General features: G+C 45.7%; 1 protein-coding gene across 1 annotated transcript in view; it reads right to left on the reverse strand.

Moving 5' to 3' along the window:
• LOC149336880 (ATP-binding cassette sub-family C member 2-like) overlaps positions 1-25,383 on the reverse strand; it is a 108,161-nt gene that overhangs the window by 68,608 nt on the left and 14,170 nt on the right. Inside the window, exons 2-4 of the mRNA XM_089553177.1 lie at positions 23,269-23,447; positions 14,181-14,312; positions 4,624-4,764 (exon numbers count right to left, since the gene is read on the reverse strand). Coding sequence (XP_089409303.1) covers positions 4,624-4,764; positions 14,181-14,312; positions 23,269-23,424 — 429 coding nt within the window. The 5' untranslated portion in view covers positions 23,425-23,447. The remainder of the gene's footprint in view (positions 1-4,623; positions 4,765-14,180; positions 14,313-23,268; positions 23,448-25,383) is intronic.

A 25,383-nucleotide genomic window follows, 5' to 3' on the forward strand; every position in this document is an offset into this window, starting at 1 on the left:
TTGTAACACCCGTAGTACCTCAAAGAGTGCTCAAATATGGCAATACAGAGAAAAGCAAGCAAGCAATAGTTTAACACTAACAGGAAGAATACTACGCAGGTGCGACATAATACCTACAGCTAAAAATATCTTCGACGTAAGGTAATTAGCATGATCCATAAAGTCAGCAATAAAATTTCAATAAGGAAGGGTGTCAGGAAAGGAGACATGATCTCGCCAATGCTGTTCACCACCTGCTTACAGAAGGTGTTCGCTGCGATTCACTGATGACATTGTCTTCATAAGACATTCAGAAGGTGAACAGCAAAGCATGATCAATGACTTAGACAGGCAGAGCAGAACGGTGGGTCTAAAAATTAACATGCAGAAAACCAAAATAGTGTACAACAGTCTCGCAAGCGAACGGCAGTTTACAGTTGGTAGCGAGATGCTAGAAGTGCTAACGGGATACGTCTACTTAGGGCAGGCAATGACCGCACATGACGATCACGAGGGTAAAAATAATAAGAATAAGTATGGGATGGAGCGCATTTGGCGGGTTCTCTTAGATCATGAAGGGCAGTTTATGAGTATTCCCCCCCAAAAAGTATATTTATTTATACATTCAAATACCCTAAAGGCCCTCCGGGGAGGGTATTGCATAGGGGGGACACACGAAGCTGTTTGATGATAGTTTGTTCAAAATCAAAGGTGCCGAAAAGAGAGAAATTTATAATACAGACGCCATTTTTGAAGTACAGAAAAAAACAAAAGCAAACAAACAACAACAGCAGTAAAGCGCGACAAAAGCTAAAAAAATGCAAACAGCTGAGATTAAGAATACAAAAACAACGCCGAAAAAGAAAGCCACTTAGAGCGCAGATTAAGAATACAAAAAAAAAAATCTGAAAGAAGGTAGTGGTATGCCAGGGAGCAAAAAAGAAGGATTATTAACTCTGTCAAGATAAAGTGGTGCACAGGGACGTCACATTCTGATGTGAGTAAGCATATGCCAGGGAGCAAAAAAGAAGGATTATTAACTCTGTCAAGATAAAGTGGTGCACAGGGACGTCACATTCTGATGTAAGCAGCATTTTGTGAAATTTGTCTGGATGAACTTCGGTAGCAATATCTGATGGTAGGTTATTCCAGTCAGTTATGGTTCTAGGTATGAATGATTGATTGCGCGTAAAGAGATGACTGACACTCTGGGCGATTGACTTTGTAGGGATGAACACGGCGAGGGAAAATGAGGCAATGTGGCTGAAAGAAGTCATGCAAAATGTCGTGGTGATAAAGCTTGTGAAATAGAGATATGCGAGCGTGTTTTCGTCGTAGTGACAGGGGATCCATTTCGGCACGGTTTTTTAAAGATGTAACACTGGTGTACGGGGAATAGTCTGAAAAAATGAAGCGAACAGCACGTTTTTGCAGGGATTCAATGTTACGTATGATGTAATCTTGGCTCTGGTTCCAGATTTCACATGAATATTAAGGCGGAAGCCTTTAATGTCTCATCGTTGTAAGCAGCAGTTGTCGACAGAAAATGTCACGCTTTTCAATTGGTGGAAACGGTCGTGACGTCGCAGTGCACGAATTTCAAACGGGGCCAATTGCACTTGGGCTAGTAACCATACAACCAATAGAAGGGATCGTATAGTGATGCTCCAAGTAAGTGGGACTGAGCTTAATTAATTGCTTAATTACCCAATTAGCCTAATTAGCTTTACTAGTCAGGCCATATAAATAAATAAAAGCGATTAAGAAATTGGTCGAGCTCAGGAATCGAACCCCGGTCTTCGGCGTGAGAGACGAGCACGCTATCCACTTCGCCATGCCAGCTCGATGGTTTGGAATGAACAAAGGCGCGTCTAGTGAATACGGTGTCTTCACTCACTCTCACCCTCCTCCATTCCCTTCCGGCGAGGTTTAGGTGTCCACCGACAAATGAGAGACAGATACATTTCCTTTCCTCAAAAACCAATTTACCGACGAGCGAGGCGTAGAACCGAATAGGCGATGGCGTTCTATGGACTCCTTGGCAGCGTTGCAAGACGCTGTCGCGTTCCACTCTTAGGGGCGAAGCTTAACATCTTAACCACACATCAGTGACCACACTTTAGGTCAAAAAAGTGCCCCCCCCCCCCCCCTGAATTTTGACTGGTGTCCACCGAGATATGTGAGACAGTTACTGCGTAATTTCCTTTGCTCAAATACAATTTTCATTTTCTTCATTACGGCTCCTCTTTATCTATCTTCTTTCACTCCCACCTTCCTTCCTCTACGGTGCGGTTCAGGTGTCCACTGAGATGACAGAGAATTACTGCGCCATTTCCTTTCCTCAAAAAGCGTTGCGTTCAAAGGGCAAGGCATTGCGCCGAACGGGTGGTGGCGTTCCGTGGACTCCCTGGCAGCGCTACAACGCGCTGTCGCGTTCCACTCCTAAAGGCGAAGCTTAAGCGTCATTAATTAGCAGTTAATTAGCATTCACGCATTAATCAGTAATTAACAATTAATTAGTGATTTGCCGTGACTTAGTAATTAGTACTCAAATATATGTGACGCCACCAGTGCCACAGAAACAGCGAAGGTGGTGCGGAAAACGCTTCCGCCTCTACCCACTTTAGACAGTCAAAGTGCCCCCTGAATTTTTCAATTTTAGGCCTTATTAAGGTGGTGTATGCGAGCTTTTTTAAATGTGAGGGTGCTTGCCTTAGTCTGTGTTTCATGATTCCGAGTGAGTGATTAGCGGTTGCACGAGTAACGTTGATGTGATGATGCCGTGTTAGATCCGTTTGAAAATTAACTTCTAGGTATTTGCATGTGGTAGTAAGCTCGACAAGATTGTTATATATAAGGTACGAGGTTAGAATACGGAAAAAGGAACATTATTTAGGGTAATTTGCCAGTCAGAACACCATATATTAATCGCGTTTAGGTCTGATTGCAATGCTTGTTGGCCAGTCTCAGTAGTAATTTTACTAGTGTTTTAGTAATATAGCACTAGTGTCTTACTGGTACTCACTGATGGGACAGAAACGTGGAGACTAGCGAAAAGGGTAAAACTTAAGGACAACTCAGCGGGCCATGTAAAGGAAAATGCTAGCGTTAAGCGACACGAAGAGGGCAGAGTGGGTGAGGGAACAAACGCGGGTTAATGACATCATAGTCGAAATCAAGAGGAAGAAATTGGCTTGGGAGGGCGTGTAATGCGAAGGCAAGATAACCGCTGGTCCTTAAGGGTAGGCAAGCGTAGCAAGTGGTGGATCAAAGTTAGGTGGGCGGATGAGATTAGGAAATTTGCGGGGATAACATGGCCGCAACTGGCGAAGGACAGGGTTAATTAGAGAGACATGGGAGAGTCCTTTGCCCTGCAGTGGGCGTAGTTTGTGTGATGATGATAATTATAGTCAAGTAGCATGATCATTACTAGTCAAATGGATTGTGCCGCGAAAGTTTGTAGTGTTTGTTCATTCTTCAAAGCTGCCGGCACACCGCTTTATCGCTTTGTCTGTGATGTAAGACGCGACCAGATTTATCTGGATTGATCGCTTCACGGCAGAGCCGATTCTACGTAGTTTCGGAGTATTGCGATAACTTTGCACGCGTTTCTAGAAAGTTCGCTATCGGCTTTAAATCCAGTGCTGCTAAGAGCAGGAGGCATTCCTGCTCGACGACTGCCGAACACGCCTGTTGCTACTCCGCCGCCGAGTCATTTAGTTATTTGCAGGCACAAGTCAGCCCAAACAAAGTTTCGTCTGGAAGCCATTCTCACTGTCTTCCTGCTCGCCGGACTGGAGTCATCACTACGTGATAATCTGAAACCACGCAATTTGACACAGTCTATTTTATTATCTTGAAATATTACCTTGGTTGTGTCTCAGCACTAATGGGAAATTTGTTATTGACAAAGTGCGCAGAAATGCCACGCGCAGTTTTTTCTTTCTTTTTTTTTCTTTGTGAGCCAGGCTCAGCGCATCACGCTTTTCTGGGCTTCGTTCGGTACTAGTATCAATTGATCCAAAGCGCTTTGTACGAGCATCAAACTTCGATCTATTACCTCAGCGCTCTCATGGTTGCGTTGGCTATTTTTGCTTCTATCAAATAGCAAGAGAGTGATATTACCCGCCCAGTGCAATATACATTAAACTTTTCTTCGACTACTCGCCAGGGCTACTGGTACCAACGTGCGCAGGATGAAATTATTATTTTTTACTCTAAACACTGTAAACAGATAATTGGACCCAACTCAAGGACTTAAAGGTGTGAACGGCGCCTAAGTGGTGGTAGAACGATCCGAAAAGTTGGTGCAGAGTTTTGATATCACAGCAGTTATTATTCAGTATTTAAGCTAGAGCGGCTAAGCACCTGCTGTGGCATACTTGACATAGCAGAAATGGTGACCGCAAGGATTTGTGCTTGTGGCTCTCGCACTGATATAATATTCGTTTCTACCATTCGTAAATGTGACGCCAGAGAAGTTGTACATTCCTAACCAAGCCGATGAGTAACAACAAATAATAATAATAAAGCGTGGCTTAACAATACAGAGGTGAGTGCTGAGGTGACAAGGGAATATTGCACAATTCTGGTGAGGCACCGCATCCGCTTAAAGGTGTTGCGTGCGTGCGTGCCCGTACGTACCGTTGGATTTTTGAGCCGTCCTAGAAACCTGCACAGGTCCGTGGCCGATGCCGTGACCAGCATAGAGAGAAGGAAGAGCAGGTATGAAGACGAGTACTGCGCGCCGAAGAATCGGCGTAGAGATGTCAGGCATACAATTACCTGCAAAGTGCAAGGAGGAATTGTTACGAGCGTAAAGAGGAATGCGTGAGTTGGTGGTCGTTCAGTACGGTATTCCATCTCCATGTTGCTCAACACACGGGCAGAAAGAGCTGGTACGGTCACTCCCTGTGAGCTGTGCAAATGGGTATATTGAAAATGCGTGTGGTATACAGCCACTGAACAAAACAGATGCGCGCCTATCCAAGCTACAACAAAAGCAATATTTGATGACCCTATGAAACGGCAAGCACCTATTGAGAGCGGCTATAAGTAATCTAACTCTTTTTTTTTTCAGCAGGGCAACCGATGCTTTTGCAATACATGTGTACTGAGACTTGCCGATTAGGTATGCCACGAAGATATCTGCGTAAAGTTGACTGTGGCACTTGATTGCATGCCTGGCGTGTATTCAGCCCGAACAGCAATTCCTCTTTTTTTGCATTTTCTACCGCGTAGAGCAATAGTTCATGGCGACGATGTTTTAAAAGACTTCATGCTCCTTTGGCGGCATGTGCATTCCCGGCTGTGCCTTTTTGTTTATAGTCATTATTTCCGCGAGACAAAATAATGTTGCAAACAAAGTCTTTTTCTTTGTTTGACGAAATGAATGCAGCAGGATGAGATACCGTGCATCCCTTTCTTGCGCTGGAGGTTCTCTTGTCTAACCTATTCTTTTACGACCCCGCATACAATGCCCACTTTGCGCTGAGCATAGAACTCTCCTTGCACATTGAATTTTGCTGCTATTACCCTGAGCTGGTGCGAGATGCCATGCCGGGAAAGAATGCTTGCCCCCTTTCTTCCTTCCTTCCTTTCTTTCTTTTCCTTTCTTTCTTTCTTTCTTTCCTTCTTCCTTCCTTCCTTCCTTCCTTCCTTCTTTCTTTCTTTTCCTTTCTCTTTCTTTCTTACTTTCTTTCCATCTTTGTGTCTTTCTCTTTCCTTCTATCTTTCCTTCTTTCTCTCTCTTTCTTTCTTTGCTTCTTTCTTTTTTGGTTTGGTTTGGTTTATGGGGTTTAACGTCCCAAAGCGACTGAGGCTATGAGAAACGCCGTAGTGGAGGGCTCCGGAAATTTCGACCACCTGGGGTTCTTTAACGTGCACTGACATCGCACAGTACACGGGCCTCTAGAATTTCTCCCCCAAAGAAATTCCAGCCGCCGCGGCCGGGATCGAACCCGCGTCTTTCGGGTCAGCAGCCGAGCACCATAACCGCTAAGCCACCGCGGCGGCCTTTCTTTTTTTTTCTTTTTTTTCCTTTTTTCTTCCTGTCTTTCTTTCCTTCTTTCTTCCTTTCTCTTACTTTCTTTCTTTGTGTCTTTCCCTTTCCTTCTTTCTTTCTTCCTTTCTTTCTTTGTCTTTCTTTCCTTCTTCCTGTCTTTCCTTCTTTCTCTCTCTTACTTTCTTTCTTTGTCACCTCTCTTTCCTTCCTTCTTTCTTTCTTTCCTTCCTTCTTCCTTTCTTTTTTTCTGTATTTCTCTATTTCTTCCTTTCTTTCTCTATTTCCTTCCTTCTTTCTTTCTTTATTGATTTCCATTCAAATAATGCAGGAGCCCATGGTAGAGAGAGGTTGGTCACATTGTTCTTGATAATCACAAAGTAAACAAGGGAGGCGACACCTCGGGGGTTTCGCTTCCTTGTTCACTTTGTGATTAAGTAATGGAGAAGGCTGTGACAGATCTGCTGGTAGGCAGCTTGAGAGACCCTCGACCTCCTTTAGATGCAGCACCTCGGAGAAGCATGGCATACAAAGCATGACTGTGACACTTTTACAAACAAGTTTCAAGTCCAGATATTAAGTTCAATATGCAAACAATGAACATGAGATTTGCACAGGCTGCCCCTCCATCAAGAAAGTTATACAAAACATACCGAAGAGATAATGAAGAGACAATACATTACATTTCATACAGTCCTAAAAAGTGCAGGAATGTATGAAAGCCTTAAATTCTGAAGGGTTCATATTTTGGATGTCAATGACTATTTCAGTTTGCGTAGACCTATTTTATGTAGATCACTGGGCTCTACCTCGGCCAAAGGACCTATTTCGCGCTTAGGTTTCACCACGGCCGGGGTTCGTCTATGGAATCCGAGCTCCGCAAAGTCTGGCGACTTGCTTTGGAACAACATGAACTGGTGGGCGAGTTGGTCTGACATGTCAAGGGAAGCAGCGCAACGGCACAAGGCCAAGGGAAGAAAGAGACAAACACAGCGCTGAACTGACAACCAATTTTCATTCCGGATGACAACTGCATATATATACTTTAGCACCTTAGAAAGAACAAAAGAAACAGAGAGCAGTGGAAAGTTTCGAACCCAGTCACTATGCGCGTGCAGCTGTATCGCGTGTACATCAATGATATGATATCAGATAGTTGTGCTCTTGCAACGAGATGGCTACAGAAGGGGTGCTGATACAATTCGCCTCCAGCTTCATGATTTCAGAAGCTTCGATAATCTCTCGTGTAAGTTTATCTTTGTGCTTGGTAACTGGGCTGTTTTTGAATACTGGAAAACAGAAACACTCACGACAGTGAATACCTATGTGGCGGGCCGCGTGCTTAACGTTGTTTCCATGCTCCGTAAGTCTTTCATTCAGACAACGACCAGTTTGGCCGATGTATGAACCACCACACGTCAACGGGACTGACTAAACCACGTTACCTTGGCATGGCACATACTTCATCTTGTAGTTTTTCTTGCATTCATGACCAGATTCTGTTCTTTTATCCGGGCCATTTACCTTCGCGCACAAGCCACTCAGTCTCACAGGTGTTTTTCTTGATTAAAAGAAATTCCCTTGGCTCGGCAAGTTAAAAGCAGCTTCAAAAGATGGCGCCAGCTGCTCCAGCGGCGGAATAAAATTGCCGCAGGGACGGCAGCGCGACGGGCGGCCAGGCGCACCGTCATGGGGTGATGGCGGTGCTGGTAAACTTTAATAAATATTCAGCCGTATCTTAGGCTTTTCTTGGGTTGGCTCTTGGTCTCGTGAAGTCGCCGGCAGTCGGTGACGTCTGGTGACTTCCAAAGCCCAGCCCACCAGCTGCTTTTGGACAGCAGCCGGGTCGGAGCTTAAGTAGCGTCGGGCCAAAGTAGCGTCGAAGCAACTTTTCACTCAATCCACGGCGGCGAACTGGCGTCCATATCTAAACACGATCACGTGGCTTGTAATGCGTGTCTCGTCGGCGCAGATTGTAGCGTCGGGCGTCGGTGTGCTGCTGGTCTTGAATGCGAAGCCGCGCGAGTCTTCGGGCTTCCTCGGCGCGATGAAGGTAGGCGGCGGCGTCTAGGTTGTCTTCGTCGGAAACGTGCGGGTGTATTGCGTCGAGTGTTGTGGGCTTCCTGCCGTATACAAGCTGGAATGGGTGAACCTGGTAGTCTCCTGGAGGGCAGTGTTATATGCGAAGATCATGTAGGGCAGAATGGTGTCCCACGTCTTGTGTTCGGCGTCGATGTACATGGACAGCATGTCTGCGATGGTTTTGTTCAGACGCTCTGTAAGTCCGTTGGTTTGCGGATGATAGGTAGTTGTCCTCCGATGGCTTGTCTGACTGTGGTTGAGAATGGCTTGCGTCAGCTCCGCTGTAAACGCCGTTCCTCTGTCTGTGATGAGCACTTCGGGGGCGCCGTGTTGCAGGAGACTTTGTTCGACAAAAAATTTTGCGACTTCTGCTGCGGTACCACTAGGCAACGCTTTTGCTTCGGCGTAGTGGTTCATGTAGTCGGTGGCCACGATGATCCACTTGCTACCTCATGATGAAGTCGGAAATGGGCCGAGGAGGTCCATCCCTATTTGCTGAAAGGGCTTAGTTGGCGGTGGTATGGGGTTCAGGAGTCCGGCTGGTCTAGTCGGAGGCGTTTTGTGTCGCTGACACTCACGGCACATTTACACGTAATGGGAAACGTCGGTAGCTAGCCGCGGCCAATAGTACTTCTCCTGGATGCGGTGCAACGTCCGAGCAATCCCGAGATGCCCTGCAGTCGGCTGATCATGATATGCCTGCATAATTTCTTGCCTGAGATTTTTGGGCACGACAAGAAGATGCACTGTCCTGTTCGGCGCGAAGGTCTTCTTCAGGAGGACATTATTGTGAAGGACGACAGTTGCCGCTCGAACCCTCGGGGAGGCGATGCGGTCTTGCCTTTCAGATAATCAACTAGGCTTTGCAACTCAAGATCCGAGCGCTGCTGCTACGCGAAACTGCTGGCGCTTACCGGTCCTAAGAAAGCGTCGCCATCTTCCTCTTCCGGTGCTGTGTCGACGGGGGCTCGCGACAAGCAGTCTGCGTCGGAATGCTTGCGGCCAGATTTATAGACTACAGTTATGTCGAATTCTTGAAGGCGCAGGCTCCAACGAGCAAGGCGGCCGGAGGGATCTTTTAGGTATACAGCGCCTGCTCACGAGAGTCATAACGTCATCACTGTGTTGGATTTATAACTTAGCGCCTAAGTGTACGACATCGTGTTGTTCAATAAGGGAAGCTATAGCGAGGGAAAGTCGGTTCACTGTACACTGCATTCACGGTGCAGTCTTTGCTTTATTCGGTGAGCACCTTCTCGAACTTCCCCGAATATTACTGCTCGCGAACGCCACAGTAGGAGTGATAACCGGTCAAATGACCTAAAAAGACGCAAAAGCTCTACTCAGTTACGCAAAGACTAAAATAAGTTTTTGTTGTCAACATATACCCCGCGAACAATAGTCTAATACCTTCATCACCTCGTCTTTTTGTGTGCGCACTTGTAGCGCTATGTCTTTTTCGAAAACAAGGAAACCATCGGCCCAGTTGGTCTCTAAACCACCTGCGGCGCGTTGCCTTATTTCACCCGTGCGCTCAAGTGTTGACCTTGTCCTGAACTCCGGCGCACCAGACCTGACGCTATTATTTCCGTTGCGGTCGTGATTCATGGAGCGGCAGTTGTTAGCCTACAGCTGCTGCGCAAAGAGTCAGCATATGCGCGTCTAAAACGTGCGCGAATCCGCCTGACACCAGCGTCATCTGTTTGCCGTTCTATTAGCTACAGCCTGTCGTGGGCTTATTCTAATTTTACAGGTTTCTTGTTCGTGGAACCAACAGCTGGCTTCAACAGCTTCTGTTATTTCATCTGGAGACTCATTTGTGCTTCGTTTTGGTTTTACGGCCGTTGGGCACCTCAGTATGCTGCTGCACTCTGGTGACGCGTCTGCGCTAATGCGCTGAGACGAGTCAAGAGCAATTGTTTATGGTTTATGGGGCTTTAACGTCCCAAAGCGACTCAGGCTATGAGGGACGCTGTAGTGTAGGGGTCCGGAAATTTCGACAACCTGGGGTTCATTAACGTGCATTGGCATGGGGCAGTAGACGCGCCTCTAGAATTTCGCCTCCATCGAAATTATACCGAGGCAGCCGGGATTATCGGCTTTTTGGCTAAGATCAATAGCAATGGTTGGATATGAGCTGCTCGGTTCTGAATCGTAGTTTCTGCCACAGCTGAAAAGCGGACCCCGAACAGAGAGGAAATACGAAACAAGACGCTGACCAGGTCGTCTATTTCCTTTCTTTGTAGGCTTCCCTTAACGGAAACTATGACATTAACCAAGGACGTCTCCTACTCGTGGCGCAGGCCGCAAAATGCTCAAGCGAGGACGTGATGGTGTGGAAGGAGCGGTCAAATATTCATTTTTACGAATGGAGTTCTGACAAATACGGAAAAGCCAACTGCCGGAAAAGCGTGGATTCCGCTCAGTCATCCCATCCATGTTCGAAGTTTTGAATCATTGCTACATGACCAATAAAAAAACAAAATCTTATAAATACTGTCAAACGCGCACAGGGAAAATGGTGCGTGACTTCACTTCTGCTTGCCGCATTCAAGGAATGCGGGAACACAAGTCTCTTTCACCATTTTGTTACGGTTAGCCGATGAAAAGAGTTTTGCCGAAACTTTTCTTTTCTAGCTTTGAAATTAATAAGAACACTAAAAGATAGAGATGGATATTTGCTTTATGTTATCTGTCTGAAGGACAAGCTATAACATTTGTAGCCTATATCGTCATCAAGGGTGGCCGCTAGGAGGAGGGAAGCGGCGCGCTCCGTTCTCTCTTCCGGAATCAAAGGTCGGCGACGACGTAGACAGGAATAACCCGTAAACAGCGCATGCGTGTCGCCGTTGGCACAATACTGCACTCACGAACGCACCACCTGACAGCTACAACTGATTTCGCGACTCACCCCACAAGAGTAAACGTTATCAATATTTGTTTCTTTTTAGCGATTGGGAGAAAAGGTCAGGTGATCTGGTTCAGTAATTAGCTGCACAGTGTTAAGCAAGACCCACACGAGCGAGTGCTAGAAAGCCAGACTATTGTACAAAATGTAAAGAATCGGTGACCTATGCATATATTTAACTCGATAGCGCTATAGCGGGCGTGCGGCGATGACCATGTGGTAACAAAGACGTTCCTTATTGGTCGACGACGATGTGGCGTCACCATCATATGACCTAACCCGGGTAATTCAAACACCCCAAAACAATCACAAATAGAACTGTGCTCACGTCACTGCCGAATTCCTCAGTGGTCTATAGGGTAATGACGTCATATCACCACCAGTACGTAGTGCATCGGAAGGAAGAAAGACAATCGTGCAGAAAAGAAAAATGGCCTAGCCGGGACTTCAACCGCTAATCCTTGAATAGTGAGCCGGTCGCGAAATCTAAGGCGGGGGCGGGGGGGAAGGGTGTCGGATAGTTACTAACGACATCGCATTACGCTCTTAAGGCTACTTAAGCGTCTCCAGAATTTCGTAAAGGGCTTGGCAGGCTCCAGACATTAAAACTCTGAATTCAAGAGCAGAGTACGTCTCCAGATTAATCTCAGATTAATCTCGTGTTCTTAAAGTCTAGTTGAAAGCAGGTATGTACTGTATGAAACTTACTGTTTTCGTCCTTCTCTACCGCCTTTATTATTGTTTCATGTTCGCCCCAATACTAAGTATTTCCTGAATTATCTAGTTTATTTACAATCCCTTCATGAATGGCCCGCCGCCCTCGCTTATCAACGTCAAAACCTTGCCAACGAAATCTGTAAAAACTTTTGCGCACGTGTTATTTATTTTGAAAGCTAATTTATTGAAAATATCAGCATTTTCCTCATTCTCTTCAGATTCACTCTTTCTGCAATCTTCTGCCGCTTAAGCGACCAACTTCCGGTTAGGAAAACTCGCTCTCAGTACCCACGTTAATGAGCTTATTTTCAAAGTGCACGCACCTGCAGCATTCAGAAAGAATATGAAGGCACGTGTTCACTAGGTATCAGCTTGTGTTTCTTTCAGCCGGTGTCGCAAGCAGCAACGTGTGCTACCGGGAAGTCCGGGAAAACCTATTGTTTTCAATTTCACATACCGAGTTTGAATTTCATAAAAATCTTGTAATAAGAGAGTAATTACTCATTGACGTCCACCCGAGCGCAGCCAAACGGCTACAAAGGAAAACTATACAGATTTCTAAGAAACTTCGTAGTTAAAGAAAAATTCGTCCTGGTCCGGGGTTCCAACCGGGGACCACCGCTTCACCGGAGCAGTCGCTCTACCGATTGAGCTAACCGGGACGGCAAGATTATGGTAGGGCGAGAGCGAATTGATCAATAACTCGAAGTGGGAACAGTGTTGACCAAATGTTTAGGGGAATCCCCCAAGGTGGAGTAGATTTGTAATAAGAGAGTAATTACTCATTGACGTCCACCCGAGCGCCGCCAAACGGCTACAAAGGACTGCTCCGGTGAAGCGGTGGTCCCGGGTTCGAACCCCGGACCAGGACGAATTTTTCTTTAACTACAAAGTTTCTGAGAAAGCTGTATAGTTTTCCTTTGTAGCCGTTTGGCTGCGCTCGGGTGGACGTCAATGAGTAATTACTCTCTTATTACAAATCTACTCCACCTTGGGGGATTCCCCTAAACATTTGGTCATAAAAATCTTGCCTTCAAAATAGGAATACAAACTGGGCAACATTTCGAAGAAACATGGTTGATCAATAACAATAATTATTTCTTCCTCCAACATATGTGTTAACAAAAGCAGTGCCTTCCATGTCGTGCACAGACAAGGCCTGAACCACAGTGGCAAAGAATGAATATCCGTACGCCAACCAATCGGCATGTTTTTGCGCCGAGTCAGGGGAAAAAGTCTACAGGAACAAATTGCAGACGACACTTAAGCTCTGCCTTAAAGGTAGGACGCGATAGCGGAATGCGTTAATTCTTACGTATGCCAAATGTCATTCCCTACTTCACATTCATAGACCCCTGGGAGTCCTCATACTCCTCCTGGCTCAGTGCTGCAGCGGTTAAGCGATGCGCCACTGCCTTGCGATGGCAGGTGCCCTACAGCGTTGGGCCTTGTGCGGCCAAGGTTGCTCTTCCCGAGCGACCAATCATTAACTGCCACCTGCCAGGGTGGGCAGTTTGCACCAAGACCTACTGAACTACAGACCTGCACATTTGGCGGAGTCCTATGGAGCAGCGTGCGCCAACTTTCGTTAGCTTATTGGCCGTTGAGGGCGCTCGGTTGACCTGTTCGTCTGCTGTCATCATCATCATCGTTTGCCAATTTGCGCAAGATATTTAATACATTTGTTTCGTCTTCTTCTGCTATCTTAACATCAACGATAAAAAAATCCACAATAACGAGTTTTTCCGCTCTGGATGAGTACAAAAAGCGTCTTTCTTTTTATCCGCTTTCTTTTCGTCAGCACCACCGTGCCTACCATAGATGAATGGATGTTAATGATTACGTGGACAAACGACGAAACTGCCTTCTTTGAAATAAAATGATGGAGGAGGCCATCTTGTTCAACAGGTATAATGTGGCGCCACGCTTCCCGTAGGTGTCTTTCCCTAGCGGCAAAAGGCATGAACTAGAACATGCGCGCTGGAGCAGTGCCAAATGTGCAGGTCTGTAGTTCAGTAGGTCTTGGTTTGCACACTATCCGCTGGGTAGGTCTTGATGACGTCGCAAGGTCACGTGGCCTAGGTGGCCCACCAGCCTCCTAGGTTGCTCTCTGGGGACCGCCTGCCAGAGACGTGCCCGTGATTTTTCGCCCACAATACCTACGCCGACAACGCCGACGCCAATTTTACTGGCGAGTGGGGCCTTTAGCTGCATCGCGTTCAAACCATCACAAAAGCGCTTCACTAGACTGATATATCAAGCATCGAGTGGCGAGGATGCACAAGTAAACAATCTGCTTTTTAAATAGGAGACCACCTGTTTTCTAATATTTAGCGTCTAGAAACTTTTACAGGCGCCCTATGATTTTCCCACAAAACAGTTTTTAACAGAGTACCTCCTACTGGAATAACTCGAAGCACGTGCAACGAAAAAACATCCATATGGTTGCCTGTATGAACAACAACCCTTAAAGAGAGACGCAGCTGCTCTTACAGTGACGGTGGCAGCGACGCAGTCGCACACAGCTGCATTCAGCAGAACGTGTTGATCTGAGATCGCTGGTGCGTGTGGCCAGATGAGGTAAATCTTCGCACAGTAGAGTATTGTTGACACGAAAAATAAAACCTGCGAAGGGAAAAAAAAGGGAAATGGCTCGTTGAGTGTTTTTTTTTAATATACGTACTGGTCTGCAAACAATAAAATAAGAGAAGGCTTTCATTTCGGGTCAAAAACAAGAGCCTCTTAATGAATGCTCATACGAGTACGCAAGATTCTTTTCATTAAACGAAAACAGAAAGCAGGGATAAACTCGGCTTCTAATTGTTTTACTTTTACAGGAGCGAAGAGGACATCCACATATTCGCAATAATATTAAACGAAAAGAATACATAAGTGTGCCTCCGGAAATCACCAGACGGCCGCTCGAACGGATTAAATCGATCTGTGCCGGTGGTGAGCGCTACCTGGGGTTAAAGAACACCAGGTGGTCGAAATTTCCGGAGCCCTTCACTACGGCGTCCCTCATAGCCTTAGTCGCTTTTGGACATTTAACCTTCGTAAACTAAACTTTCGCTTACCACTTTGTCTGGCTACGCACCTCGTTAGTGTCACATGTCAAACCAAGTAAAGTCCTTTGGGGAAAGATTACACCGATGGCACCAATTATTCCGCGTGCGTAACACTTTAGCAAACTTGGAAATTAACATATACCGAATACATCGCAAGGTTAGTTTACTTAGGTAGCGAAGGCGGAGCTCAAATGAGGTCGAGAAACAAGCGCCAGCGACACTAGTAAGGTTGGGAAACTGAAGCACCAAAACGAAGTGCGCGGACAAACACAAATAAAATAAAAATAGTCACTTACATATTTCTGATTTATAAGGATTTAAAAGAGAGTGATATTTACTGGTTTTAAAAAAAGCTTTAGTTGTATACTTCATGCTTGAAAGTACAACGCTTATTTATAAAAAAATATATGTCCGCGCTCCCTCAGGAGTGGGCAGCCCCTCTTATCTCTTCTGCTATCCACCTTTGACTGATCTGCGGCTTGCTTGCCTTTTACCCTTTTATCGGACCTCTAAAAAAAAGGCAAAACAAAAACATAAAAGAAAGAGAGAGGATGCCTGAACCAGCAGTGCTTTGCCAGACTTAACGCCAATTCAAAATAAATGAAAAATAACTAAATGTTAAAAACAAGAAGAAAAAAAATTAAGCGAAAAGCAGCATTAAAAAAAACTCAAAAGAAAAGAAAGCAAAAGGCTCGTCACAATAAAAGTTAGTCGCAGGCAAACAGCCAAAGCATAGCATGCAGTCGGCGGAATAAATAATAGTAATAAAAAAAAGCGAAAACCCAAGTCACTGCGAAGTCATGGTCACCTTAACAGTCAAAGAAAGCACTGAGCGCCGGCCACAAAATAAAAATCAGAAAAATAAAAACATAATCAAGACAAATGGTTTGGTTTTATGGGGTTTAACGTCCCAAAGCGACTAAGGCTATGAGAGACGCCGTAGTGGAGGGCTCCGGAAATTTCGACCACCTGGGGTTCTTTAACGTGCACTGACATCGCACAGTACACGGGCCTCTAGAATTTCTCCTCCAAAAAATTCAACCGCCGTGGCCGGGATCGAACCCGCGTCTTTCGTTTCAGCAGCCGAGCACCATAACCACTGATCCACCGCGGCGGTTTTTTTTTTCTTTATTGCATGGAAGAACTGCCGTAGAAAGGAGGAAAATTTCAATCAGACTGGTTCGCGTCTCAAGTTACCGGGCTGCTTAATAGGAGCCCGCCATAGCCCTAACTCAACACTGCATTCCCACCCATCAAAACATCAAAATTCAGGGAGGCACACAGATGCATCTAGGCACGGCAGCCAGCGTGGAGGTTCTTCGCGTGCAGCATATACACTCCTCACCAAAGCACACTGTTCACGAAACACAGATTTGGACGATCTTGGTGGCTCGGCATGTCTGTCCATCATACGGCTTTTCCAAAGACTGAATAGTCCCATCAACATAAACAGATCATAAGGCACAACAGAGTTTTTGTCAACAGGCAGAAATCTAATAGTGTATGGTGTAATTTGAATGCCCTTTTTAAGAGTTCGTTGTAGTATGTCCCAAAAGAACATAGCATCACGGCACAGGATGAAGCAATGATCAATTGTCTCAGGCACGTTACACAGACGGCAATTCACATTCCAGGGTAAAAACATCCCCTTGTCATTAAGAAATGTTTTGACAGGCAGCGTCGCTGTGTGCAGTTTGAAAAAGAACGTTTTAGCGGCTGCCTGAATGCACATCCGCCTGACACGCTTTAGAACACTGATGTTCAAAGACCCCAGATAAGGCTGCCGATACAATGGTGTAGGGAACAAAGACTCAGTGAGAGCCTGGGTCATCTGTTTTCTCGAGAGGCTATACAGGTAATCTAAAGAGAAGCGCACAGTGAGGAAATTGAAAGTGTCAGCAACCTCCTTAAGCAATCCCCATAAAGTCCCCTCACGAGCCTGCACAGTCGGTTCGAATAAGAAAGGCAAATGAAAACTAAGCCGCCTAATGAGCACAGCTACCAGAAACGGGTGGTTTGCCGATTTGAAAAAGAAAAAACGGGAAACAAGTTGATGCACGAACAGATGAACAAGGCCCACTCCACCACCCTCTAAGGGAAGGAACAAGTTGTCACGCCTCATGGGCTCCCATTGAGAGCGCCAAACGAATGTTGCAAATATTCTGTGTATTGCTTGCACCTTCCTCCTCGCACAATGCAGGACTTGAAGGACATACGCGAGCTTTGCAAACAAAAATATGTTACAGACCTGTGCCCTCGCAAACACTGAGAGTTCCCTACCCATCCAAGCCTGTGTTTGCCGCCGTAGAGTTACAATTTGTGAATCCCAGTAGGCTGTACTGTTGCGAACTTGGTGCAGCGGAACGCCTAGGTACTCAAGAGGGCTACAGCCCCAGCATATGCCACCGAAATGGCTTGGCCTAGTTCCCCAATAACCCAACCAAAAGCCTTTGGATTTCTCTAAATTAAGAGCCGCGCCTGATACATCGCAGAACTGTTTAGTCAAGTTTAGAGCCTCAAGTACACTCTTTTTGTCAGAACAAAAGAGGGCGACATCATCAGCGTAGGCTAAAACTTTAACTTCACATTGAGCCAGAGAGAAACCGCGGACAGCTGCGCTGTTAATTATACTGAGACAGAGGGGTTCCAGATATAGGGCAAACAACAATGGAGACAGTGGACATCCTTGACGAACAGATGCTTCTAGTGGTATTGGTTTCGTTAGCTCCTGATTAACAATAACCCTTGTATAGGAGTTCTTATAGCACAGCCTTATGCCTTTGAGCAAGACGTCACCAATATTTGCATACTCCAAGACCGCGAACAAGAAATCGTGCCGAACTTTATCAAACGCCTTCGCCAAGTCAATTTGAATCAGAGCTACTTGGCCTGTCTCATCTGATACTGTCTCTAATACTGAACGTGCAATATGTATATGTGTTTGAATACTGCGGCCTCTAATACCACAGACCTGATGCGAACCTATCAAGTCCATAATGACGAGCTGGAGACGACTGCTAAGAACCTTGGCAAAAATTTTGTAATCAACATTGCAGAGGGAAATTGGACGATATCCCTGAACAGTTTTCAACCGATTAGTATCTTTGCTTTTGGGAATTAATATTGTGTGACCAGAATAGAAAGTGGGAGGCAGGACACCCACATCATAAGATGCTTGGACAACTTCCATCAAAACAGGCACTAGGCAAGGCGAAAATGTTTTATAGAATTCGCTAGTAATACCATCTGGCCCAGGAGATTTCTGGCTCTGCAGAGCAGAAATGGCTGATTGAATTTCATCCAAAGTGATAGGTCCCTTCACTATAGCACACTTCTCATCGTCAAGTAGAGGGAAGTTTCCGAGTAAGGAACTGTAATCGAAACCCTGATTTGGATCTTCGCAACTGCCAAACAGCTTCCGATAATAGTCGAAGAAAGCAGCAAGAATACCAGGCGCATCGCTGTATGTGCAATCACCATACTGAATTTCCAATATTTCCTTTGCAAGAGCGTTCTCTCTTTCATCACTCAGGGCCCGACGAGAAGGTTGCTCATCAAGAAACCTTCGGGACCTAGATCGTATCAAGGCCCCCTTATATCTTTCTGTCGCAAATCGTTGAAGCTCTGCTTTTACGTTATTAATCTCTTCGAGATAGGCACCCGGGCTTATCCTCTCTAGCTCATGTAGCTCCGTTAGGGTGCGCCCAAGCTCACGAAGGTGGTGTCTCTTCAGGAAAGCGATTCTTGCTGAGGCCTCAATTGCCAAGTTTTTGATCTCCTGTTTAAACAAGTCCCACTTTTGAAAAACGGACAGATCACGGCGTGACCATACGTCCTTCAAACAAGTAGGTACAGCACGCTGAAAGATTTCGTCTGAGAGCACACAGTTATTCATCTTCCACAACTCCCATCGAGGGTGAAGTACATGCCGAGTGTACCTCCCTATCTGAAGAGACACCATACAGTGGTCACTGAAGAAGATGGGCCGCACCCAGTAGCCAAACACACTTGCTAACGCGTCTACAGAAACGTAAATTCTGTCAAGGCGAACATTAGAGGAAAACTGAAAATGAGTGAAATGTATACTGTCGCCTTTTTCCTGTCCCACATCCACAAGACTATATTCAGAAACCAAGTCGGTAAGTAATGCAGCACTAGGGTCGTATCTCTTACATACCACTGATCGGTCCTCATCCCTACAAACGCAATTAAAATCTCCCAACAATATAATTTTGCGGTCCGTGCACAAATGGTCAGCTAATGACAGAAAGAAAAGCCTTCTATCGCGCTGCTTTGTGGGGGCGTAAACACAAATAATCCGCCACTGTACACCTGAAATTGTGAGATCACAGCATATAAGTCGCCCCTCGTCATCTATGCAATAAGACATGGCTGTCATCTCTAGCGTGTTCGCCAGGAATAGCATACAACCTCCGGATAAGCCTCTCGCGTGGATAATCAAGACAAATGTCGCATGACCAGATATCATTTGTATTGTTGTGTGTATTAATTCAATTGATTTCTATTAATCTATTGATCTATATTCTATTGATTCTATTAATGTATTGATTTCATTGCGTGCGGCTGCTCGCCTTTTATCGGCGTTAATTTCAAGGGCATCTTTGCTTTTTGTCCTTGTGCTACGTTCTCCTCGGTTACGTGTGTGCGTTTGTTTTTTGCCATACCAGCCACAGTTCAAGTCACACTGTTTTTTGCCTTCGGAAAGGCGGTGTGGTTGGAGACGAAGAGCGCACAGCACACGAAGAATTGCTTTTCTATAGGGAAGTGTGAAAATGAGAACTACTCCGCTTGCATCACATTGCAATGGCAGTGTGTTGCAGTCGCTTTGGTACTTTGCACAGCCGCTGCCACTTAATGCCTATACCAGCCAGAAAGGTATCTTGAAACGTCTATGTGGAGGTCGTCGGATGTGACATTCGGATGATAGCTTGGCAGTTTGTACGAAAGCGCATGTTCCGCAGTGAATTGTGTAAAATTTCCTGACACCTCCAGTGGGACAGAATAACTGCACTGAGTGAAATATTGCATGAAAATGATTTGTGTCGCGACGAAACGCTATGTTCAGCGTGCACTTGGCAGTGATTCGAAGTATAGAGATGCGTTATACGTCCATAAATGATGGGCACTGCTTTCATATTAGAGAAGTCTGTAGCGCCATCGCTTGCAAATATGGTGTGAATGCAGCACTACTTACATTTTACTGAGTACTAAAAACTTCGAATGAAAAGGGTTTTGTGCACTTTGAGTACTTAGATCTTACGACGACGTGATACTGCCCTCTTATTACCATAGATCAAAGAAGAGAGCGCATTATGTAATATATCAGGTCTCTCAAAATGTCGCACACTCAGGTATCATTTGTGTTGGTGTGTTGGGCGCAGGGCAGTGTGTATTGAGGTCAGTTGTTTTATCGAAATCTTCCTGGGTAATCTCCTCGAGCAAGTGCTTGCTTGAACGTTTCCTGTGAATGCAAGCTCACTATTCGCATGTTGATTCTTGCCTGCCTTGCCTTGCTTTCTCGTTCTGTAAGCGCTTGATTGTGTTTCATTTCGTCTGCGTATAGCTTCTCATTGTGTCTGTGAAAACTTCTAAACGCCAGCTCTAAATTTAACAATAGAGTGCAGCGCATTTTGCATTAGTCCTATACCACTAATGTACAGAAGGCAACTAGTCTGTTCCATTCTCTTGTCCTGCGCGTTAGTTCATTAGCTTCTGGTGCCATTCTTCCAAATTTTGTGCAGTGGTTTTTAACTATTAATTATGACTTTTACTAGAAATTTGCACTAGTCTCTCTTTTTGTCAGCTAAACTAATTCGGTGCAATGCTGCCACAAGCCACTGCTCGCATATTCGGGTGCCCAAGAACGGCTCTTAAACAAGGAGCTGTAATTAAACCGAGTGTTTAGGCGAACACTGAAATATTTTCAAAAATAGGCTTTTTGGGGTAAAATAATGGCTTTTGCGGCATAGTATTACCAGTGTTGGTGGAAACCAGAAAACTGGTGAATCGTCTTAAGTAGTAAGCTGGTTAACTAATTTTTAATATTTAACTTTTTAACTAGTAGAACTGGGTGCCTAGTTGCAAATAGAGATTTGCACCCGGCCTTTAGCAACAGCGATATCAGCTTTTAAAATTTTTAAAACGCGATTACCCTTGGCACTGTGGCTCGACCAAATGTGGCTTTTTCTACTAGTTACGTGCAATTGGAGGGGTTCTATTGCCTACATGCTTTCGAATGTGCATGTATTTTTGCGCGATGCAGCCGAATTTTGTCCAACCAAAGCGGCGACGGTAATCACGTTTTCTAAATACTAAAAACTGATATGACGATTACTAATTACGGGCTACAAACCTCTATTTGCAACAATTGTAGCAGTTAAAAAGTAATTATTAAAATCAGTTAACCAGCAACTTAAGGCGATCAGTTACTTAAGGCGATTGATCTGTTTTCTGGTGTGCGCCAACACTGGTAATACTATGTCGCAAAAGCTAAGTTTTTGACCCAAAAAGCCTACTTCTGAAAATTTTTGAAAGTGTTCGTTGAAACACCCGGTATGCCTATAGCTATACCTGTCGAGAACAAACACAAAAGTTGGCTGTTAAAGGGGAACAGCGCAAACACAGGACACAGGAATGTACAACACAGGTGCTGACTTACAACTGAAGTTTATTCCAAAGGTGCACACACAATAAATAGCCTCGAGGCAAGCCGTCAGCTGAGTCAACATCAGGGGTGGTGTAAAGGGCCGGATAAAAGCGATCAAATATTAAAAGCTATAAAATGTTAACAAGTAGCGATGCCTGTGAGAAGAGTAACATGAGAAAATAAATGTTTGGTATATCTATAGGCTATGCCAAACGATTCTTCGCGCTTCTGAGAACTTTCTAGGATTCTATATAAGTGCAACCTAGTAACTGCTGTGTACGTTTAGGTTTAGGTTTATGAGGGTTTAACGTACCAAAGCGACTCACGCTATGACGGATGCCGTACTGAAGGGCTCCCGAAATTTCGACCACCTGGGGTTTCTTTAACGTGCACTGACATCCCACAGCATACGCGCCTCTAGAATTTCGCCGCCATCGAAATTCGACCGCCGTGGCCGGGATCGAACCCACATCTTTCGGGTCAGCAGCCGAGCACCATAACCACTGAGCCACCGCGGCCGACTGTGAAATAATCTAGTTTTAATCTCAGCAGTTCAGTCCATGGTTCATCATTTCGGTAGATGGATCCGTATATTTCACTAGATACGTCAAGACAGAGTCGCTCTGCACAATGAGCTAGTTAGAGCATTGTTAGCTATACGCAGTGCCTGATTCTGACGCTTTTCGCAAGCGCTCACGAGAGTCTTTTACGTAAATCTCCTGCTACCTACATCAGCGTTGAACAAATGTAAGATCTGTAGGTTTGCGTAGAGTAATCTGGAGCGCATATCGGTTGACATGAAGCTCTCAGATATGAACCGCGGCAGGGTTTTCGTTTGCTGCTTGAGTAGTAAATTTAGGGATGCGATGCCTTTGAGGCTCTGCCTTTCGAACCATGGAATGAGCATAGCTCGAGTACCTATAGCTGCTAAATGGAAATCGTCTAATGAGATTTCGGTGAACGAGGATTGGCCTCAAGTGGTCGCGACTTTGCTGCGGGCCTCAATTCCAGCGGCCCTTAAAGCTTGACCCTGTGCTTTGCAAAATGAGAACCTACAAGCGAATCAGGAGTAGTGTGGCATTAGGTCACTCCGCTACGAAGGTTTTTTCCAAACTGAACAAAAACTAACACACGGATTGCTAAAGCTGCAGCTGTACTTGACGCGTCATCACAGCCCCGGCACTTGAAAACTAAAAAAGTACAGGGCCTTGGTTGCTTTTTTTTCTTTTCCACTGTTAGCAGCGCTAAAGGGGCATGCGCATGCGTAGGTTTGCTCTCAATGCGATGTGCTCGATGTGCACACGTGTATTGCGCTTTGCATACCGCGCGTGAGAGATGTTTGGTTTATTGGGGTTTAACGTCCCGATGAGGGACGCCGTAATGATGGGCTCCGGAAATTTCAACCACCTGGGGTTCTTTAACGTGCACTGACACCGCACAGTACACGGGCCTCTAGAATTTCGCCTTCATCGAAATTCGGCCGCCGCGGCCGGGATCGAACCCGCGTCTTTCGGGTCAGCAGCCGAGTGCCGTAACCACTGAGCCACCGCGGCGGGGCCGTGAGAGATATGGTCAAACACATTTGCACCGTCCGGGACACGTCACGCAACTCGTTGCAGTGCGACCTCGTCACCAATCGTGTACACTTTCCCTCTTTCTCCCCTCCTCTTTGTCCTAGATCGTAGTAGGAAACTAGGATCGCGTTTCCATCTGCTGCGAGCCGCACCTTCTCTGTCATTCAAGTCCCATCCGAAGCGGTAATGTGGCACACGTACACTTCAACGCTAAGCTTTCCATGGAAAGCTTAGCGTCGCCGCGAAAGTCTTGACGGGTAAAGGAACCTCACCAGTAGCGCGACGTCGAGAAGTGTAGCTCCACGCGTGCGTCCTGCAATTCTGGTGTGCCTGCGGTTGAGCTCCGCCCATCCGACCAGCAACAGCGTCGCCATAGCGGCGCTCTTCAGGGCAGCCGAGGCGTTCTCTGGCGTCAGCGTCACCACCATGTCTTTGCCTTCTTGTCACCTTTCTGCGAGGAGGGGATAATCGATGCAGGATGAAAGATTGGTGCAGGAAAAAGAGCGTAGCTCTATTTTGATCTGGAGTAATAGCGCAGTGGAGGTCACTCATGCCCGGTGCAACTGGTACTATTTTGACTCTAAGGCAAATGGGGGGTAAGATACCAGAACATCATTTGTAGCAATTAAGAGAGTCAACTGACGAGTAGCAATGGGCGTGTGTAAGTATTCGTACTACTACTTTTTAGATTCGAAAACAGAAAACACAAGTGAAAAGCGTCACACATGGCGACACGTACACCGGATCTAATCCACTAGATGAATACCAAATAGCGTAACTGTACATGCTGCTGTTCTTATTCATTCACGTAGCGGCGGCTTCTCAAGCTTGCAAACCAGTGCGTTCCACACCAGCCAACGTGAGAGCCCAGCTACTCGAATGGAAGGCGCTCCGTACCAGCGAGCTTTCCAGCCTAACGCTTCACCGTTCGCAGTGTTCTGGCTATGATGGGGAATATTTTGGAGAAAAAGAAAAATTTTGCGATCCGCTACTTTATAGCCATCCTGACAATGGTTGCGATTTGTTGAGAACTGAGGCACAAGCGAACACCATCATCTTGCGTGTTTTCTGTGTCTCATGAGAGGAAGCTGCTTTGATCCTTGATTTTGGTGAACCTAAGCAACAATGGTCAGAATACTGGACTGGATAAATCTCACTAAGAAGGAGACTGATGCTATCTTATGTCCACAGTTCCCGTTCGGCCCGTCTTGCTAGGCATCTTTCTAACCTTACAGTTTCACGTACGTCATTAAGTATCTCAGAAAATTGAATGTTTGAATGTGGGAGAAAATATTCATCCTGCTTATGTACAGCCTTTTTACGCCCTAAATGTTTCTTACACTTTCACGTTAAGAGCTCCAACCACTGTAGCACTTCGCTGAGGAAATTCTTTTGGGGGGGTGTTAGGGCCTTGTTTCCATTATAAAAAAAAATACCACCTCAAGTGCTTCAAACGCCACATAAAAAGTTGTTTACATAGTGGAGTCTCATCTTTTAGCTTTGCTTGCCCGTCCTTGGCCCAGATTTTGTCATTATATAAAGTTTCGGACAAGTTTACGTCGTAACTAAGGCGTTTCTTACGTTACATAGGGAATCAAGCTAGAACAGGATACTAAACCCGGCTGATTGTCATCGCGTGCGTCCATATAGCCAGGAAAGCTGCTTGTGTCGTTGGATTTGAATTCTGTTTCATTCTGTGCATGTTTAAAAACTTTTAAATGATTGCAGAATGCTCAGACGGTCTATCCGATATGTTACGGTGAAAAAACTTAGCGGCAGTTTTGCTGCATCGTATTCTTTGCATGCTCGCGACTAGCCGCAAAACTTCGTGGTGAAGCCAGGGGTGCGAAACTTCCATTTACATCTTTGTCCAGCAAATACAGACGTGAGCGAACCAAACCAAACCAAACCAAACCAATTCCTTCCATAGGGGCCGGAGGGAAGCCAACTGAGCGCCGTATCGTCGTCATGATAACGATATCCAGCAGAAAAAACTATCCCCCGAGCGAGACTCAAATTACCACCATCGAAAAAAGAGCAGCTTCGTATCCCTGTCACACAGACATTTCAGGCCCGGCTACAGCCTTATCATACGGCGTGCATGGGCTGGAATCACTCAGTTTTAAGCATCAGTTCACCTCCAGTTGTCGGGTGCGGAATAGTTGAAACCGAAAGCAACCGGAGATTCCTGCCCCTGGCGAAGACGAAGTTTATGCTTCCCATTAAGTGCTGTTTGAGTGGTGGAGACATGTCAGTCGGAAGCATTTTCTTATATCTTTTTCTGTCCTCCTTTTTTCTGTGCCTAAGAAAAAAAGGAATCTACCCGGTGCGATGCAAGGCATATCCGTAGGTCATTTCGGCAAGTTTTGGGAACATCTCGCGAGCGG

This window comes from Amblyomma mixtum, chromosome 7 (assembly GCF_055824585.1).
Source record: "Amblyomma mixtum isolate Tamu chromosome 7, ASM5582458v1, whole genome shotgun sequence".
In the NCBI taxonomy this organism is placed as follows: Eukaryota; Metazoa; Arthropoda; class Arachnida; order Ixodida; family Ixodidae; genus Amblyomma; species Amblyomma mixtum.